This window comes from Oncorhynchus clarkii, chromosome 30 (genome assembly GCF_045791955.1).
Source record: "Oncorhynchus clarkii lewisi isolate Uvic-CL-2024 chromosome 30, UVic_Ocla_1.0, whole genome shotgun sequence".
NCBI classification, from domain to species: Eukaryota; Metazoa; Chordata; class Actinopteri; order Salmoniformes; family Salmonidae; genus Oncorhynchus; species Oncorhynchus clarkii.
Genome location: NC_092176.1, coordinates 27,257,691 through 27,275,635, shown reverse-complemented (window position 1 = coordinate 27,275,635; position 17,945 = coordinate 27,257,691). Strand labels below are relative to the sequence as shown.

At 43.1% G+C, this 17,945-nt stretch overlaps 1 protein-coding gene across 2 annotated transcripts in view; it reads left to right on the top strand.

Annotated features, from left to right (window-relative positions):
* The window catches only part of LOC139389285 (hexokinase-2-like), a 94,390-nt gene extending 76,705 nt beyond the window's left edge, over nucleotides 1–17,685 (top strand). For both annotated transcript variants that reach the window (XM_071135871.1, XM_071135872.1), the window contains exons 10-18: nucleotides 5,850–6,154; nucleotides 6,964–7,112; nucleotides 8,005–8,124; nucleotides 13,900–13,995; nucleotides 14,227–14,326; nucleotides 14,470–14,653; nucleotides 15,085–15,240; nucleotides 15,409–15,645; nucleotides 17,541–17,685. In XM_071135871.1, coding sequence (XP_070991972.1) covers nucleotides 5,850–6,154; nucleotides 6,964–7,112; nucleotides 8,005–8,124; nucleotides 13,900–13,995; nucleotides 14,227–14,326; nucleotides 14,470–14,653; nucleotides 15,085–15,240; nucleotides 15,409–15,645; nucleotides 17,541–17,685 — 1,492 coding nt within the window. The remainder of the gene's footprint in view (nucleotides 1–5,849; nucleotides 6,155–6,963; nucleotides 7,113–8,004; nucleotides 8,125–13,899; nucleotides 13,996–14,226; nucleotides 14,327–14,469; nucleotides 14,654–15,084; nucleotides 15,241–15,408; nucleotides 15,646–17,540) is intronic.
* The last annotated feature ends 260 nt before the right edge of the window (nucleotides 17,686–17,945 follow it).

Here is a 17,945-nt window from a genome sequence, read left to right as displayed (position 1 = left end):
TAGGGTTGGGTTAAGGGTACAATTAAAATCTCCACGCCAAAGGAAACACAATGCTCATTGAACAGGGTTATCATTTTTGACATGAAAGCAGGAGTATCTGTGTTAGGGGCGTATATGTTTAAGATAGTAATTGGTTGACCATATAGTGACCCAGTTATCAAAATAAATCTCCCCTACGGCTCAGATATGTTTTTGTCAATTATGAATGGAACATTTTTATGGATAAGTATGGCTGTGCCTCTACTGTTTGATTTGAAAGATGAGAAATACACCTGTCCCACCCAAGCTCTGCGGAGTTTGGCATGTTCAGCATCACAGAGGTGTGTCTCTTGTAATAGCACGATGTCTGCTTTTCCTTTTTTAGAGCACGTAGTATATTTTTCCATTTTATTGCATGACCTAGACCATGGCAGTCCCATGTCAATAGATTTAAGGTACTAGTCATCGTCATCGAACAGTAATTGAACTTTAGTGCAAGTCATCTCTGGGTAAAGGTGGATAATAGTTACAGCTGCATTCACATGAAAGGAAAATAAATGGTGTACATAAAATAACACTCTGAACACCCCAGCCGAGTTCCCAAACAACTCAACACATCCCGTTGGATCTATTACCCCCCGCTCAGTCTCAATTCTGTGTTCCGAAAAAAACAAAAACCGGGAAAAGTTAGCAACGCACAACGTCTCCCCCTCCCCACCAAAGAAATGCCTCATCCTCTCCGCCCCGCATTGAGTAAATGACAACGTCTCCCCCTCCCCCCCAAAGAAAGGCCTCATCCTCTCCGCCCCGCATTGAGTAGATGAGTAAATGACCACATTAAAAGAGGGAGAAAATAAAATCAATAGCCCAGCCTACATATACCTTCCCCAGGGGACATAGGGAACCACAGTAATAATATCAACAAAAGGATGGAAATAAAAGTAGGCTGAAACATTAGTAGGCCTAGGTTAGGCTATAGAGGCTACCCCTCTCGGCTAAAGGAAAATAAATATAGATTAGACGGCTATAATGACATTTAGCGGGGCGGGTGGGTCTTTGGATATCGGCTATATGTTGTCTTACCTCCTTTAGTAATAGCATTAATCGCATTTAGTCATTGGTCCGTTTCTCATTGACCAGGATTGTCTTTCAAAAAACGTTTTGCCTCTTCGGGAGTTTTGAAGTGTCGCAAGGCTCCTTGGTGAAGAATCCTGAGCTCGTTTGGGTATTTGAATCCCCTGAAGATGCCTCGGTCAATTGAGTATTTCTTCACTTCGTCAAACTCTCTGCGTATTCCAGCTGACAGGTCCTGGTGTAAAGTGAGTTTGGCGTTTCCCACTGCGATGGTGTTGTTTTTCGCCGCCTGTAGGACTCGTTCCTTGTCGGTGAATCTCAGGAAACATATGGTGATTGGGCGCGGTGGTTGTCTGGCTGCTGGTAGGGGCCTCAGTGCTCGGTGAGCTCTCTCGAGTTCTATGGGCCTGTGGGTGGACAGGTGGAGCCACCCGGGAAGTTTGTCTTGCAGGTAGCGGATCAGTGGCATGTTTCCCTCTTCTTTTTCGCCCAGATTGAATAGAACACAATTATTCCTTCGCCCCCTGTTTTCCAGGTCCTCTGTTTTCTCTTCCAGATGCTCTATTTTCTTTTTAGCATATGCTATTGTTTCCATGGCATCTGTCAATAAGTTTTCCATGGATAGGATTCGCCCCTCTGCCTCGTCCAGGCGCTTCGCGCCTTGTTGATGTCAGGCAAAGCGTTTTCCAGGATTGTCACCTTGCCCCCTATCGCACTGAGCTGAGAATTAATGGCATCTAATTTAGTGTTTAGTTCTGTAGGTTGGGATCTCAACTCAGAAAGGATGTCTTCGACAGAGTGCGAGGTTGGCATTCGTTGGGCCTCGGGGGGGAGCGGGTCCTCTTGCTCCTGGCTAATTTTTCTGAAGCTAGCTTCTTCTTGGAGGCCTTTTTCCGTCGCTAATGCTCGAGTCCGGGTAAAAATGTCACCTGTAGTGTCGCCTTTTGTAGCCGCCATGACTTTTCTTACTAAAGCTAAATGAGTTTGAACTTGGAGTGGAGGTAAGATTAGGAATTGGAAACTACTTGTGCGGAGCTCTTAGTTCATGCAGCCATCTCTTCAAGGGTCACGATCCCCCGTGAGGTGTTTTTTTAACTGCTTTTAAAAAATAAAAAAAATCTGATTTTACTGCTAGCTTGAGTTACCTGAGGTGGAGGAAAGTTCCATGTAGTCATGGCTCTATATAATACTGTGTGTTTCCTAGCCTCTGTTCTGGACTTGGGAACTGTGAAAAGACCCCTGGTGGCATGTTTTGTGGGGTATGCATGGGTGTCTGAGCTGTGTGTTAGCTGTTTGAACAGTGCTTTAAACATGTCAATCTCTCCTCTACTTTGAGCCAGGAGAGATTGACATGCATGTTCTTGATATAAGCCCTATGTTTACATTTAAGGGCTGGTCGTGCTGCTCTGTTCTGGGCCAACTGTTATTTGCCTATGTGGTCATGACTCAAAAAATCAAATGCTATTGCACATTGTCAAGTTTTATATGAATAAATTCCAACTCAACTTGATACTCAAACAATCTACACCTCCCTGAGTTTCACAGCACTCAGAGCATGAGTCATATAAGGTACTGTTTGGAATTTTTTACCCTATATATATTAAAGACGAGTGAGGAAGTAGACTTCCACTCTGATTCCAAAGAGGCAAGACTCGAATGCACTTCACCTCCAGTCGTTTCCGGACATTAAAAATGAAATACAATGGACATTGTCGAGTTCCATTTGAATGAATTCCAACTCAACTTGACAACAATCTACACCTCCCTGAGTTTCAATCTACACCTCCCTGAGAGCATGACTACTCAGAGCAATTCTCCTAGAATAGACTTAACTAAATTACACAGTGGATGAGGGAAATTACAATGGAGTTGACCCTTACATCTCAAGTGCCAGTTAAAATTACAAGACCAAGTAGGAAATGGCTTATACATACAGTACCAGTTAAAAGTTTGGACACACCTACTCATTCAAGGGTTTTTCTTTATTTGACTATTTTCTACATTGTAGAATAATAGGGAAGACATCAAAACAATGAAATAACACATGGAATCATGTAGTAACCAAAACAATGTTAAACAAATCACAATATATTTTAGATGTGTCACGACTTCCGCCGAAGTTGGTCCCTCTTCTTGTTCGGGCGGCGGGTGGCGTCACTGATCCACTTTTCATTTTCCATTTGTTTTGTCTTTGTTTTACACACCTGGTTTCAATTCCCCAATTACATGTTCATTATTTAACCCTCTGTTTTCCCCACGTTTTTTGTGCGTGAATACTTTATTGTAAGTTCGGTCCGATGATTGTGGGCCTGGTATTACTTCATGTATTTGGAAATTGAGTAAAGTAAAGTTCCTTGTGTTACTCATCTCTGCTGTCCTGCGCCTGACTCCTCTGCACCAGCTACACCCAGATCCTTACAAGATGTTAGATTCAAAGTAGCCACCCTTTGCCTTGATGACAGCTTTGCACACTCTTGGCATTCTCTCAACCAGCTTCACCTGGAATGCTTTTCCAACAGTCTTGAAGGAGTTCCCACATATGCTGCGCACTTGTTTGCTGCTTTTCCTTCAGTTTACGGTCCAACTCATCCCAAATCATCTCAATTGGGTTCAGGTTGGCTGATCTGATGCAGCCCTCCATCACTCCTTCTTGGTCAAATAGCCTTTACACAGCCTGGAGCAGTGTTGGGTCATTGTCCTGTGGAAAAACAAATGATCCTGTCACTAAGCGCAAACCAGATGGGATGGCATATCGCTGCAGAATTCTGTGATAGCCATGCTGGTTAAATGTGCCTTGAATTCTAAATAAATCACTGACAGTGTCACTAGCAAAGAACCCCCACACCATCACACCTCCTCCTCCATGCTTCATGGTGGGAACCACACATGCGGCGATCAACGTTCACCTACTCTGTGTCTCACAAACACAGGGCGGTTGGAACCCAAATTCTCAAATTTGGACTTGTCAGACCAAAAGACAGATTTCCACTGGTCTAATGTCGATTGCTCATCTTGGCCCAAGCAAGTCTCTTCTTATTATTGGTGTCCTTTAGTAGTGGTTTCTTTGCAGCAATTTTGAGCTGATTCACACAGTCTACTCTGAACAATTTGTTTGTTTTATCCATTTTAGAATAAGGCTGTAATGTAACAAAATGTGGGAAAAGTCAAGGGGTCTGAATACTTTCCGAAGGCACTGTATATACAGTACCAGTCAAAAGTTTGGACACACCTACTCATTCAAGGGTTTTTCTTTATTTTTACTATTTTCTACAATGTGTAATAACAGTGAGGACATAAACTATGAAATAACACATATGGAATCATGTAGTAACCAAAACATTGTTCAACAAATCAAAATATATTTTATATTTGAGATTCTTCAAAGTAGCCACCCTTTGCCTTGATGACAGCTTTGCACACTCTTGGCATTCTCTCAACCAGCTTCATGAGGTAGTCACCTGGAATGCGTTTCAATTAATATATACACTGCTCAAAAAAATAAAGGGAACACTAAAATAACACATCCTAGATCTGAATGAATGAAATATTCTTATTAAATACTTTTTTCTTTACATAGTTGAATGTGCTGACAACAAAATCACGCAAAAATTATCAATGGAAATCAAATGTATCAACCCATGGAGGTCTGGATTTGGAGTCACACTCAAAATTAAAGTGGAAAACCACACTACAGGCTGATCCAACTTTGATGTAATGTCCTTAAAACAAGTCAAAATGAGGCTCAGTAGTGTGTGTGGCCTCCACGTGCCTGTATGACCTCCCTACAATGCCTGGGCATGCTCCTGATGAGTTGGTGGATGGTCTCCTGAGGGATCTCCTCCCAGACCTGGACTAAAGCATCCGACAACTCCTTGACTGTCTGTGGTGCAACGTGGTGTTGGTGGATGGAGCGAGACATGATGTCCCAGATGTGCTCAATTGGATTCAGGTCTGGAGAACGGGCGGGCCAGTCCATAGCATCAAGCTAAAGGTGGCTTCTTCCACCGGTCTGTTACGTGAACTCTGAAGCATTTATTTGGTCTGCAATTTCTGAGGCTGGTAACTCTAATGAACTTATCCTCTGCAGCGTAGGTAACTCTGGGTCTTCCTTTCCTGTGGCTGTCCTCATGAGAGCCAGTTTCATCATAGTGCTTGATGGTTTTTGCTACTGCACTTGAAAACTTACAAAGTTCTTGAAATGTTCCGTATTGACTGACCTTCCATTCTTAAAGTAATGATGGACTGTCGTTTCTCTTTGCTTATTTGAGCTGTTCTTGCCATAATATGGACTTGGTCTTTTGCCAAATTGGGCTATCTTCTGTATACCACCCTTACCTTGTCACAACCCAACTGATTGCCTCAAACGCATTAAGAAGGGAAGAAATTCCACAAATTCACTTTTAACAAGGCATATGTTACTTGAAATGCATTGCAGGTGACTACCTCATGAAGCTGGTTGAGAGAATGCCAAGAGTGTGCAAGGCTGTCAAGGCAAAGGGTGGCTACTTTCAAGAATCTAAAATCTCAAATATATTTTGATTTGTTTAACACTTTTTTGGTTACTACATGATTCCATATGAATTCTTCACTATTATTCTACAATGTAGAAAATAGTAAAAATAAAGAAAAACCCTTGAATGAGTAGGTGTCCAAACTTTTGACTGGTACTGTAGATGTATTCACTAGTAACTGAAACATGATCAAATATATTTAATTTACAAACAGTTTACTAATAGCTAATGAGCCTTTTAATAATGTTTAATAAGCTTAAAATAAAGTTGTACCTCCTCTCCCAGGTTTGCGCGGCGGCTCCACAAGATGGTGCGGCGGCTGGTGCCGGATTGCGATGTACGTTTCCTGCGCTCGGAGGACGGAAGTGGGAAGGGAGCGGCCATGGTGACAGCAGTGGCGTTTCGGCTGGCTATCCAGCATGCCGAGCGGCAGCGTATCCTGGACGCTCTGCGTCTGAGCCAGGAGCAGCTGCTGGACGTGAAAAGGCGGATGGGAGAGGAGATGAACAGAGGCTTGGCCAAGGAGAGTCATGACCAGGCCACCGTCAAGATGCTGCCCACCTTTGTTCGCTCCATGCCCGACGGCACAGGTACAGGGTCAAGAGAAGAGAAGATGGAGAGAGGTGTTATCTGTGGGAGAATCTCAATGGCATTTTCTTGATTCCTCATGTAGTCTCTCCTCGCCCGCTTTTCAAAACCAATTGGATTAGAAAGTCAGAGGGGAGGGACCTCTGACCTCATCCAATGGGTTTTTAGGAGGTGAGGACAGGGGACGCGAAGAATCGGGTTAGGAATCGGGATTCTCCATGTGTGTATGGTAGGAGAGGGAGCCATAAGCTACTGATGGGCCTTGAAAATCCTTGGAAATAGATGGATGTCCTTGGCAGGGCTATAGCAGGAAACTGAGAAGAAAGCCTTAAGCTGTTACAAATAAAAACACAAACTCAAAATACTTTCAAATTATTAAAACCAATTATAATGGACTTATAATACAGTTTCTTGATTGTGTCTAGCTCGCTAATAGTCACCTAAATGAAAGCTAGACAGTCATAGAAGCATAGAAAATTCCAAAAACAATGGATAGAGGACGACTTTTATACAATTATTGACAGCGAGGAAATGTAATACATTTTCAGTACGGCACTCCGGACCTTGTTTAAGACCCAATGCGGCTCCTGGGGTAAATTAGTTAGACACCCCTGGGTTAGAGAGATGGGCCAGCAATCAAAAGCTCAGCGGTTGGAAATCCATGGCTGACAAAATGTACATTAGGATGTGAACACCTATTGCTGTTGTGGTCCTTAACAAGGCACATAACCCCCAAACTGCTAAATATAATTTTGGAGTGTTATCTTACTTGCTTAACTTCTCTCCCCATTGTGCTCATTGAACTCATCAGAGAGCGGTGAATTCTTGGCCCTGGACCTGGGAGGGACCAACTTCCGGGTTCTGCTGGTGCGTGTGCAGCGCGGGAAGAGACGCAGTGTGGAGATGCACAACAAGATCTACTCCATTCCCCAGGAGGCCATGCAGGGCACTGGAGAGGAGGTAAACCAGGTTTTCACTGACAGCCGTTCTGAACTTGAGCACCTCGTGCAATGAAGTTTCCCCCAATCCATCCTGCTAATTTGGGAACTTTAGGTTGTCTGTGTGTGAGAAATGCTGTAAATTAAGAGGACTCTATGTATTTTGAAAGATGAGACTTGAGGATTATATTCTTGTTCTCTTTGAAAGCGACAACTGTATGACAACAGTACCTTCTTAGGCTATTGCCCAAAGGTCATATTCATATTGAATGGAGAGAAGGGAATATAGCCTATGTTTTTTTAACAGCTAGACAATATAGTTAAGGAGTGTCAGTTACCCAAACATGTACAAGTTTAGGCTATAAGGCCCATGCATCCGACAGAGAGAGAGAAAGAGAAACAATATTTTCTGAATGGACATTTTGTGCTGCTTTGGTGGAATTCTCTGCTGTCTAGCCTACATTCCTCTCTTGCGTTATGTAGGCCTGTACAACATAGGCTATTTATTGAAATAAGCTAAAGCAAATAGGAATGGGAAGATTACTCTGAATGTCACTCGTGTGCTGCCCTACTCCATTCGTTACTGTGCTGCGCCAGTCAAGTTCAAATAGGCTAAACCACCGTCTGTCAATTCACTATGTCGTCACCATCGACAATGGCTTTCAATTATCATCCATAGATATAAAATATTGGCCAACCCTAATAGCTAGAGCTCATTCCCAGCTAGAGCTCATTCCCAGCTAGAGCTCATTCCCAGCTAGAGCTCATTCCCAGCTAGAGCTCATTCCCAGTCCACTGCATTGGTAATTTGACCTATCTTTTCTCTCTTTCTCACTCACTCTTTTCTATTTCTCTTTCTCTCTGTCATCTCTCTCATTCTCTCCTTCTCTTTCTGTTCTCTCTCTCCCTGTCAGCTGTTTGACCACATAGTGCACTGCATCGCTGACTTCCTGGAGTACATGGGTATGAAAGGAGCGTCCTTGCCCCTCGGCTTCACCTTCTCCTTCCCCTGCCATCAGAGCAAACTGGACCAGGTAACAAAGCACACACACACACACACACACACACACACACACACACACACACACACACACACACACACACAGACACCACATATACACACACAAACACACACAGACACCACATATACACACCACACATACACAAAAAGCAATGCATTTCAATCGTTTTTTTATCGATTGACCCACTACTGCTGAAACTCTCACAGACAAAACGTTGAGAAGACTAGAGAACACTCATCGTGCTCTATCTGCACCTCATCATTCCCAGGGCAACGCTTGGAAGGACAAGTGTTGACAGGAGTGGTCGGAGTGCAACACATGGTCTATTCACCCATGCTCTAGGTGCCTGTAGCCTGTGATCTTGACATAGCATAGACCTTTTTTGTGTGGGGTGCCAATTTACAATTTGCCCTACCATTTCTAACGATCTGCATGCCAGTTAGCATTTTCATATGTGCATTACAACTAATTGTGTCTATTGAATATCTAATTGCCCACAAATGGAAGAATTCCATAGCTCACTAAAGAGAGGTGCTGTCCATTAGCACCACAGGCTTGATCTTGGAACACAGTTTCTCTTGGTGAATGCTAGATTTTTTTTACACCCCTTTTTCTCCCCAATTTCGATCTTGTCTCATCACTACAACTCCCTTACAGGCTTGGGAGAGGCGAAACATGACCCGCCTAACCATGCTCCTTAACACCCGCCAGCTTAACCCGGAAGCCAGCCACACCAATGTGTCGGAGGAAACACAGTTCAACTGGCGACCTGGGTCAGCCTGCATAGCGAGATGCGAGCGAGATGTTTTTAATATCGACACCTCTCTCCTCAAAATGATCTGTGAATGCTTTTTGCTACATCTTCCCCTTTAGTAGTACCATGCATGGGTTACAGACCAAGCAGCTCCTCACATACCTGCTCTGGGTCACAGTATCTTGCAACAACCGTCAGACGTGGAATATCATTCACATCCACTCTCTCATCAAGAGCCACACTAAACATAGGTGCATCTTTTAACGCTACAGTTTGCTGTTCCTTTACATTTTCAACCATCTCCGTAACGCACCCTTCAACAGTTCTGGAGACAGGCATGTCTCTGAGATGATTTTGTCTTTGTTAGGCAATCCATCAAATTAAGCCTGGGAACTACTAAGTAAAGCCTCCTTGATATATTCTCCATTAGTAAATGGTTTTCCATGTTTAGCAAAGCACTGCTCAACTTTGTAGCTCTCCTCTGTAGCTTGATTTTTTACTGCATGTAGATTTGTAAACACACTGCTTTGCTTTTCATACCTGGACACTGCCCTTCTGATTCCTTCAGCCTTGTCCGCCTCATCAATGAAGTTTTTCCCATGTCTCGTTTCAAAATGACGCCATACACTTAATGTCCAACAAACAACAGTTTTACAACAGAGAGCGCAAACAGAACGGTCCTTCAGTAAAACAAATGTATATTCCTTTGTCCAGTGTCTGTGTTCTTTTGCCCATCTTAATCTTTTCTGGTGGGGTAAGTGTGTGTGTCAGAGCTGTGTGTAAGTTGACTATGCAAACAATTTGGGATTTTCAACATATGAATGTTTCTTATAATTTGAAGAAGTGACGCAGTCAGTCTCTCCCCAACTCTTAGGTCAAGAAACAAAGAAAAAGACATATCTCAGACTGGCCAATAAAAATAAAATATTAAGATGGGGAAAAAGAACACAGACACTGGACAGAGGAACTCTGCCTAGAAGGCCAGCATCCCGGAGTCGCCTCTTCTACTGTTGACTTTGAGACTGGTGTTTTGCGGGTACTATTTAATAAAGCTGCCAGTTGAGGACTTGTGAGGCACCTGTTTCTCAAACTAGACACTCTAATGTCCTTGTCATCTTGCTCACTTGTGCACCGGGCCTCCCACTCCTCTTTCTATTCTGGTTAGGGACAGTTTGCGCTGTTCTGTGAAGGGAGTAGTACACAGCGTTGTACGAGATCTTCAGTTTCTTGGCAATTTCTCGCATGGAATAGCCTTAATTTCTCAGAACAAGAATAGACTGACGAGTTTCAGAAGAAAGTTCTTTGTTTCTGGCCATTTTGAGTCTGTAATCAAACTCAAAAATGCTGATGCTCCAGATACTCAACTAGTCTAAAGAAGGCCAGTTTAATTGCTTCTTTAACAGTTTACAGCTGTGCTAACATAATTGCAAAAGGGTTTTCTAATGATCAATTTGCCTTTTAAAATTATAAACTTCGATTAGCTAACACGATGTGCCATTGGAACATAGGAGTGATGGTTGCTGATAATGAGCCTCTACTCCTATGTAGATATTCCATTCAAAATGGAGATATTCCATTCAAAACCGTTTCCAGCTACAATAGTCATTCACAACATTAACAATTTATACCTTGTATTTTTGATCAATTTGATGTAATTTTAATTGACAAAAAAATTGCTTTTCTTTCAAAAACAAGGACATTTCTAAGTGACCCCAAACCTTTGAACGGAAGTATGTGTATACAGTATATATATATATATAATAGCAGGCTCAAGGGTGTGGGGTTTCCACATCACCAGTTCAATACCCAAACACGCACAAGGAGCACAACTAGAATGCAAATGGGGAATTTATTAGGGATATTTGCACACAGTGGGAAAGGGGGGAATCCAGCAACCAGTTCACAACGGGTAATCGTAGAGTTAATTAAGTAGTCACCTGGAATGCGTTTCAATTAACCGGTGTGCCTTGTTAAATGTTCATTTGTGGAATTACTTTCCTTTATGTCCTTTGGTCTGGTGAGTCCACATTTTTGATTTTTGCTTCCAACCGGGGTGTCTTTGTGAGACGCAGAGAAGGTGAACGGATGATCTCCGCATGTGTGGTTCCCACCGTGAAGCATGGAAGAGTAGGTGTGATGGTGCGGGGGTGCTTTGCTGGTGACACTGTCAGTGATTTATTTAGAATTCAAGGCACTCTTAACCAGCGTGGCTACCACAGCATTCTGCAGCGATACGCCATCCCATTCCGTTTGTTTTTTTAACAGGACAATGATCCAACACACCTCTAGGCTGTGTAAGGTCTATTTGACCAGTAAGGAAAATGTTGGAGTGCTTCATCAGATGACCTGGCCTCCATAATCACCCGACCTCAACCAAATTTAGATGGTTTGGGATGAGTTAGACTGCAAACTGAAGGAAAAGCAGCCAACAAGCGCTCAGCATATGTGGGAACTCCTTCAAGACTGTTGGAAAAGCATTCCAGGTAAACCTGGTTGAGAGAATGCCAAGAGTGTACAAAGCTGTCATCAAGGCAAAGGGTGGTTACTTTGAAGAATCTCAAATATAAAATATATTTTGATTTGTTTAACTTTTTTTTGGTTACTACATGATTCCATGTCCTCACTGTTATTATACATTGTAGAAAATAGTTCAAATAAAGAAAAACCCTGGAATGAGTAGGTGTGTCCAAACTTTTGACTGGTACTGTATATACAGTGCCTTCGGAAAGTATTCAGACCCCTTGACTTTTTCCACATTTTGTTACGTTACAGCCTTATTCTAAAATTGATTTTTTTGTAAAATCCTCAGCAATCTACAGACAATACCCCATGATGACAAAGCATTTTTCAAATGTATTAACAATAAGAAACAGAAATACCAAGTATTCAGACCCTTTGCTATGAGACTTGAAATGAGCTCAGGTGCATTCTGTATCAATTGATCATCCTTGATGTTTCTACAACTTTATTGGAGTCCACCTGTGGTAAATTCAATAGATTGGACATGACTTGGGGCTCCCGAGTGGCGCAGAGGTCTAAGGCACTGCATCTCAGTGCTACAAACCCTGGTTCGATTCCAGGCTATATCACAACCGGCTATGATTGGGAGTCCCGTAGGGCGGTGCACAATTGGCCCCGCGTCGTCCGGGTTAGGGTTTGGCCGGGGTAGGGTGTCATTGTCGCTCTTGCTGCTGGGGATTCTCTGATCCACCTCTAAGCAGACGACACCATTCTGTAAACCTCTGGCCCTTCTTTGGACACTGTGTTAACTAACCTCCAGACGAGCTTCAATGCCATACAGCTCTCCTTCCGTGGCCTCCAACTGCTCTTAAATGCAAGTAAAACTAAATGCATGCTCTTCAACCAATCACTGCCCACCCGTCCAGCATCACTACTCTGGACGGTTCTGACTTAGAATATGTGGACAACTATAAATACCTAGGTGTCTGGTTAGACTGTAAACTCTCCTTCCAGACTCACATTAAGCATCTCCAATCCAAAATAAAATCTTTAATCGGCTTCCTATTTTGAAACAAGCATCCATCACTCATGCTGCCAAACATACCCTCGTAAAACTAACCATCCTACCGATCCTTGACTTCGGCGATGTCATTTACAAAATAGCCTCCAACACTCTACTCAACAAATTGGATGCAGTGCCATCCGTTTTGTCACCAAAGCCCCATATAGTACCCACCACTGCGACCTGTACGCTCTCGTTGGCTGACCCTCGCCTCATACTCATTGCCAAACCCACTAGCTCCAGGTCATCTACAAGTCTCTGCTAGGTAAAGCCCCGCCTTATCTCAGCTCACTGGTCACCATAGCAGCACCACCCGTAGCACGTGCTCCAGCAGGTATATCTCACTGGTCACCCCCAAAGCCAATTCTTCCTTTGGCCCCCTTTCCTTCCATTTCTCTGCTGCCAATGACTGGAACGAACTGCAAAAATCACTGAAGCTGGAGACTCATATCTCTCTCACTAACTTCAAGCACCAGCTGTCAGAGTAGCTCACACATCACCGCACCTGTACATAGCCCATCTGTAAATAGCCCATCCAACTACCCCATCCGCATACTGTATTTATTTATTTATCTTGCTCCTTGGCACCCTAGTATCTCTGCTTGCACATTAATATATATATATGTATATGTAGTTTGCCAAAAGGCACCTAAATACTCACGGACCATGAGAAACAAGAATCTCTGGTCTGATGAAATAAAGATTGAACTCTTTGGCCTGAATGCCAAGCATCACCTCTTTAGGAAACCTGACACCATCCCTACGGTGAAGCATGGTGGTGGCAGCATCATGCTGTGGGGTTTTTCAGCAACAGGGACTGGGAGACTAGTCATTATCGAGGCAAATATGAACGGAGGAAAGTACAGAGATCCTTGTTGAAAACCTGCTCAAGAGCGCTCAGGACATCAGACTGGGGTGAAGGTTAATCTGCCAACAGGACAACGACCCTAAGCACACAGCCAAGACAACACAGGAGTGGCTTCGGGACAAGTCTCAAGGTCCTTGAGTGGCCCAGCCAGAGCCTGGACTTGAATCTAATTGAACATCTCTGGAGAGACCTGAAAATAGAAGAATTGTAGAAATTCCCCAAATACAGGTGTGCCAAGCTTGTAATGTCATACTCAAGAAGACTCAATGGTGTAATTGCTGCTAAAGGTGCTTCAATAAAGTACTGAGTAAAGGGTCTGAATACATGTAAATGTGATATTTCCGTTTTTTATATTTAATAAATTAGGAAAAATGTATAACCTGTTCTTGCTTTGTCATGGTATATTGTGTGTAGATTAAGGGGTGGGAAACAATTTAATCAATTTTAGAATAAGTCTGGAACATAACAAATACATTTTTGGGGGGGTGGCTTGCCAAACCTTGGCGTTCCAAAACAAATACCCTCACGCGCCAAGGCTGGCCTTCTTGTCTTAGGTTTCCGACTAATCAACACTCTGCTAAGGGCCAGATAAAGGTGCCTGTCCTAATGTGATGTCCGTTCCTTTTCCTTCTCCTCCTCCAGGGCATCCTGTTAAAGTGGACCAAGGGTTTCAAAGCTACTGGTTGCGAGGGGGAGGATGTTGTCACTCTACTGAAGGATGCTATCTACCGCAGAGAGGTCAGAGGTCATACCTATTGACTGGGCTTTCTCAAAATCCTACACTGCCCAGAAACAAAACAGTAGGATCTCAAATCCTTTAAAAATGTAATATGATACCATGAAAGTACACCGTCTGTAACCATTTTGGAATTTGATGTTAGTATACCAGTCTGAAATCTGAAATTCTCTGATTATAGCACACTGTTCCATGTTAGTGAACTGAACTTCTTCGTGTTGATGTTTTTGTAGGAGTTTGACCTGGACGTGGTTGCCGTGGTGAATGATACGGTGGGCACCATGATGACATGTGGCTACGAGGACCCACTGTGTGAGGTGGGCCTCATCGTAGGTGAGTCTCAGAGCCTACTGGATGTGCCTTCTGGGCCACAAGCACAGGCTGTAACAGATCAACAACGGTCTCCCATTTATTTCAATGAGTTTCCTCTCACTTACTTACCCACTCACTCACTCACTCACTTCCCCTCTTTCCAGGTACTGGCACCAACGTGTGCTACATGGAGGAGATGCAGAACATGGATCTGTTGGATGGGAGCGAAGGGAAGATGTGTGTTAACATGGAGTGGGGGGCGTTCGGGGACCATGGAGAGCTGGACGACTTCAGTACAGACTTCGACAAAGCCGTGGATGAGCACTCCGCCAACCCTGGAAAACAGACGTAGACTATTACTGTTTGTTTGCAGTTGTGTTATAATAAAGCAATAAGGCCAGAGGGGGTATGGTATATGGCCAATATACCATGGCTAAGGCTTTCAGCCAATCAGCATTCAGGGCTTTATCCACCCAGTTTATAATAACGAAAGAACACCTTTAGTTGAGGTGTTGACTTACAAAGGATGAACTGAACAAAGAAAAAGTTACAAACTCATATCTCCTTCTTGTGAGTGTATTGGATTTATTATTTACTGTTTGTTCAAGTTGATTGATGTATCTTTGGAGGCTGTGTACTACTAGACACACACCAGGGCAATAACACTTTAATCCATAAAGCCTGATAGCTGGTTTTCCAGGAGTAAGCCACAGGAATCAAGTGTCTTTGTCTTTGTCTCGCTCTCTCTCTCTTGTTCTCTCTCGCTCTCTCTCTGTCAGGTATGAGAAGATGATCAGTGGGATGTACCTTGGGGAGATAGTGAGGAACGTACTGCTGGAGTTCACTACTAAGGGACTGCTGTTCCGTGGCAAACTCTCTGAGAGGCTCAAGACCAGAGGCATCTTTGAAACCAAGTTCCTCTCCCAGATCGAGAGGTGAGTCAGTGTCTAGTGTCTGGTCATGTTTGTGGTAACCACACCTTTAATCAATATCTAGTGTTGATGCATGACGAGCAAGAAGAAGATTGTAAAAGCATAACAAGTGTTGATTTGATATAGATCTCGTTGATATTTACTTGACTGTTGTCTGTGCCCCCCTGTTAGTGACCGTCTGGCCCTGAGGCAGGTGCGCTCCATCCTGCAGCACCTGGGTCTGACCAGCTCTACGTGTGACGACAGCATCCTGGTGAAGGAGGTGTGTAGCGTGGTGGCTTGCCGCGCTGCCCAGCTCTGTGGTGCCGGCCTGGCCGCCGTGGTCGATAAGATCCGGCAGAACCGCAATCTCCCTGAGCTCAAAATCACAGTGGGTGTCGACGGAACACTCTACAAACTACACCCACAGTGAGTGTTTTTTTGTTGTTGTAATAATACTGTCAGGTTAAAGCTCAAAACACCACAAAGCTCATTCAACCACAAAGACCAGGGAGGTTTTCCAATGTCTCGCAAAGAAGGGCACCTATTGGTAGGGGGGGGGCAGGCAGAGATTGAATATCCCAAAAAACAATAAAAAATCCTTTTGAGCAATGTTAAGTTATTAATTACACCTAGTCCACCTAGTCCTTCCTAACAAAGTTGCCGAAGAGGTAGGAAACCGCTCAGGGATTTCACAATGAGGCCAATGGTGAATTTAAAACAGTTACAGAGTTTAATGGCTGTGATAGGAGAAAACAAAGGATTTACTCCACAATACTAACCTAAATTACAGAGTGAAAAGAAGGAAGCCTGTACAGAATATAAATATTCCATAACATGCATCCTGTTTCTAATAAGGCACTCAAGTAAAACTGCAAAATGTGGCAAAGAAATACATTTTATGTCCTGAATACGAAGCATTATGTTTGGGGCAAATCCAACACAACACATCACTGAGTACCACTCTTCATATTTTCAAGCATGGTGGTGGCTGCATCATATTATTGGTATGCTTGTCATCGGCAAGGATTAGGGTTTTTTTTAGGTTGGGAAAAAAAATGGAATAGAGCTAAGCACTGGCAAAATCCTAGAGGAAAACCTGGTTCAGTCCGCTTTCCAACAGACACTGGGAGTCAAATTCAACTTTGAGCAGACAATTACCTAAAACACAATGCCAAATAGGTTATACAAGGGAGTTGCTTACCAATACGGCATTGAATGTTCCTTAAATCAGCTTGAAAATCTATGGCAAAACTTGAAAATGGCTGTCTAGTAATGATCAACAAACATCTTGACAGAGATGTTTTAAAAATATTGTCCAAATATTGAACAATCCAGGTGTGCAAAGCTCTTAGATTTACCCAGAAAGACTCAAAGCTGTAATCGCTGCCAAATGTTTTAACCTACATTTAGTCAGGGGTGTGAATACATGTAAATGAGATATTTCATTTACAATAAATTAGCAAAAATGTCTAAAAACATGTTTTTGCTTTGTCATTATGGGGTATTGTATGTAGATAGGTGAGGGGGGAAAAACGATTGAAACCATTTTGAATTCAGGCTGTTACATAACAAAATGTAGAAAAGGTCAAGGGGTATGAATACTTTCTGAAGGCACTATAACTAGAAATATTGAAATGTTTTACCTTATAGTCTTTAGTTTCTCCTTCTAAATCTGTCTGAATCTATGAATAAAATTAGTGGGCGACAAAAAGATAAACATTGAGATCTTCTAACCTAACTTTTTATGCAAAGTCTGTTTCCAAGGTTTTGATAACATTCTCAAATGTATTTTTTGTTTAATGTAGCCTACAAAATATAGTTATTTGGTTTCTTTATGCATTTTTTTACCAAATATATTTAATTTGAGTGATATAGTGTTGAAATTTATTTTTTATTTTATTTTATTTTACCTTTATTTAACCAGGCAAGTCAGTTAAGAACAAATTCTTATTTTCAATGACGGCCTGGGAACAGTGGGTTAACTGCCTGTTCAGGGGCAGAACGACAGATTTGTACCTTGTCAGCTCGGGGGTTTGAACTCGCAACCTTCCGGTTACTAGTCCAACGCTCTAACCACTAGGCTACCCTGCCGCCCCATTATTCAAATCAGCAGTAAGCATCTAGGAATCCTAAAGTCTACCCTCAAATGCCTTTTCACCGCATCTTTTTACAGTAGCTGTGAGTACATGTGCATCTGCCTATGCGCATCTACCTCATTCTCTTGCTTCTGGCCATGTGAGCTCACTCCCCTTCATTCCCTGCAGCTTCTGGTCTATTGTCAAACTGCCTCTCATCTCTCTTCTTACCTCTCGTCTTCACAGCTTCTCCAACTTCATGCATGAGACTGTCAAGGACCTGGCGCCGCAGTGCAAGGTCACTTTCATCCAATCAGAGGATGGCAGTGGGAAGGGGGCGGCTCTCATAACGGCGGTGGCTTGTCGCATCCGAGACGCCGGGCAACGCTGAGCGGGGGAGTTCTGGGTACGCTGAGGACAAGGGCTGTCTCCCACAATGGCACCCTATTTCCTATGTAGTGCACTACATTTGACCAGAGACTTTTGTCAAAAGAAGTGTACTATATAGGGAATAGGGGGCCATTTGGGACTCATGAAGGACTGGATCACAACAGGACCAGCACAGGATGACAAAGGGATACTGGAAAAGGAGCGCAACGGACTTTTTACTGACAGATTTGCTGGGCCACATCGCATCTGTTAAGCAAATGA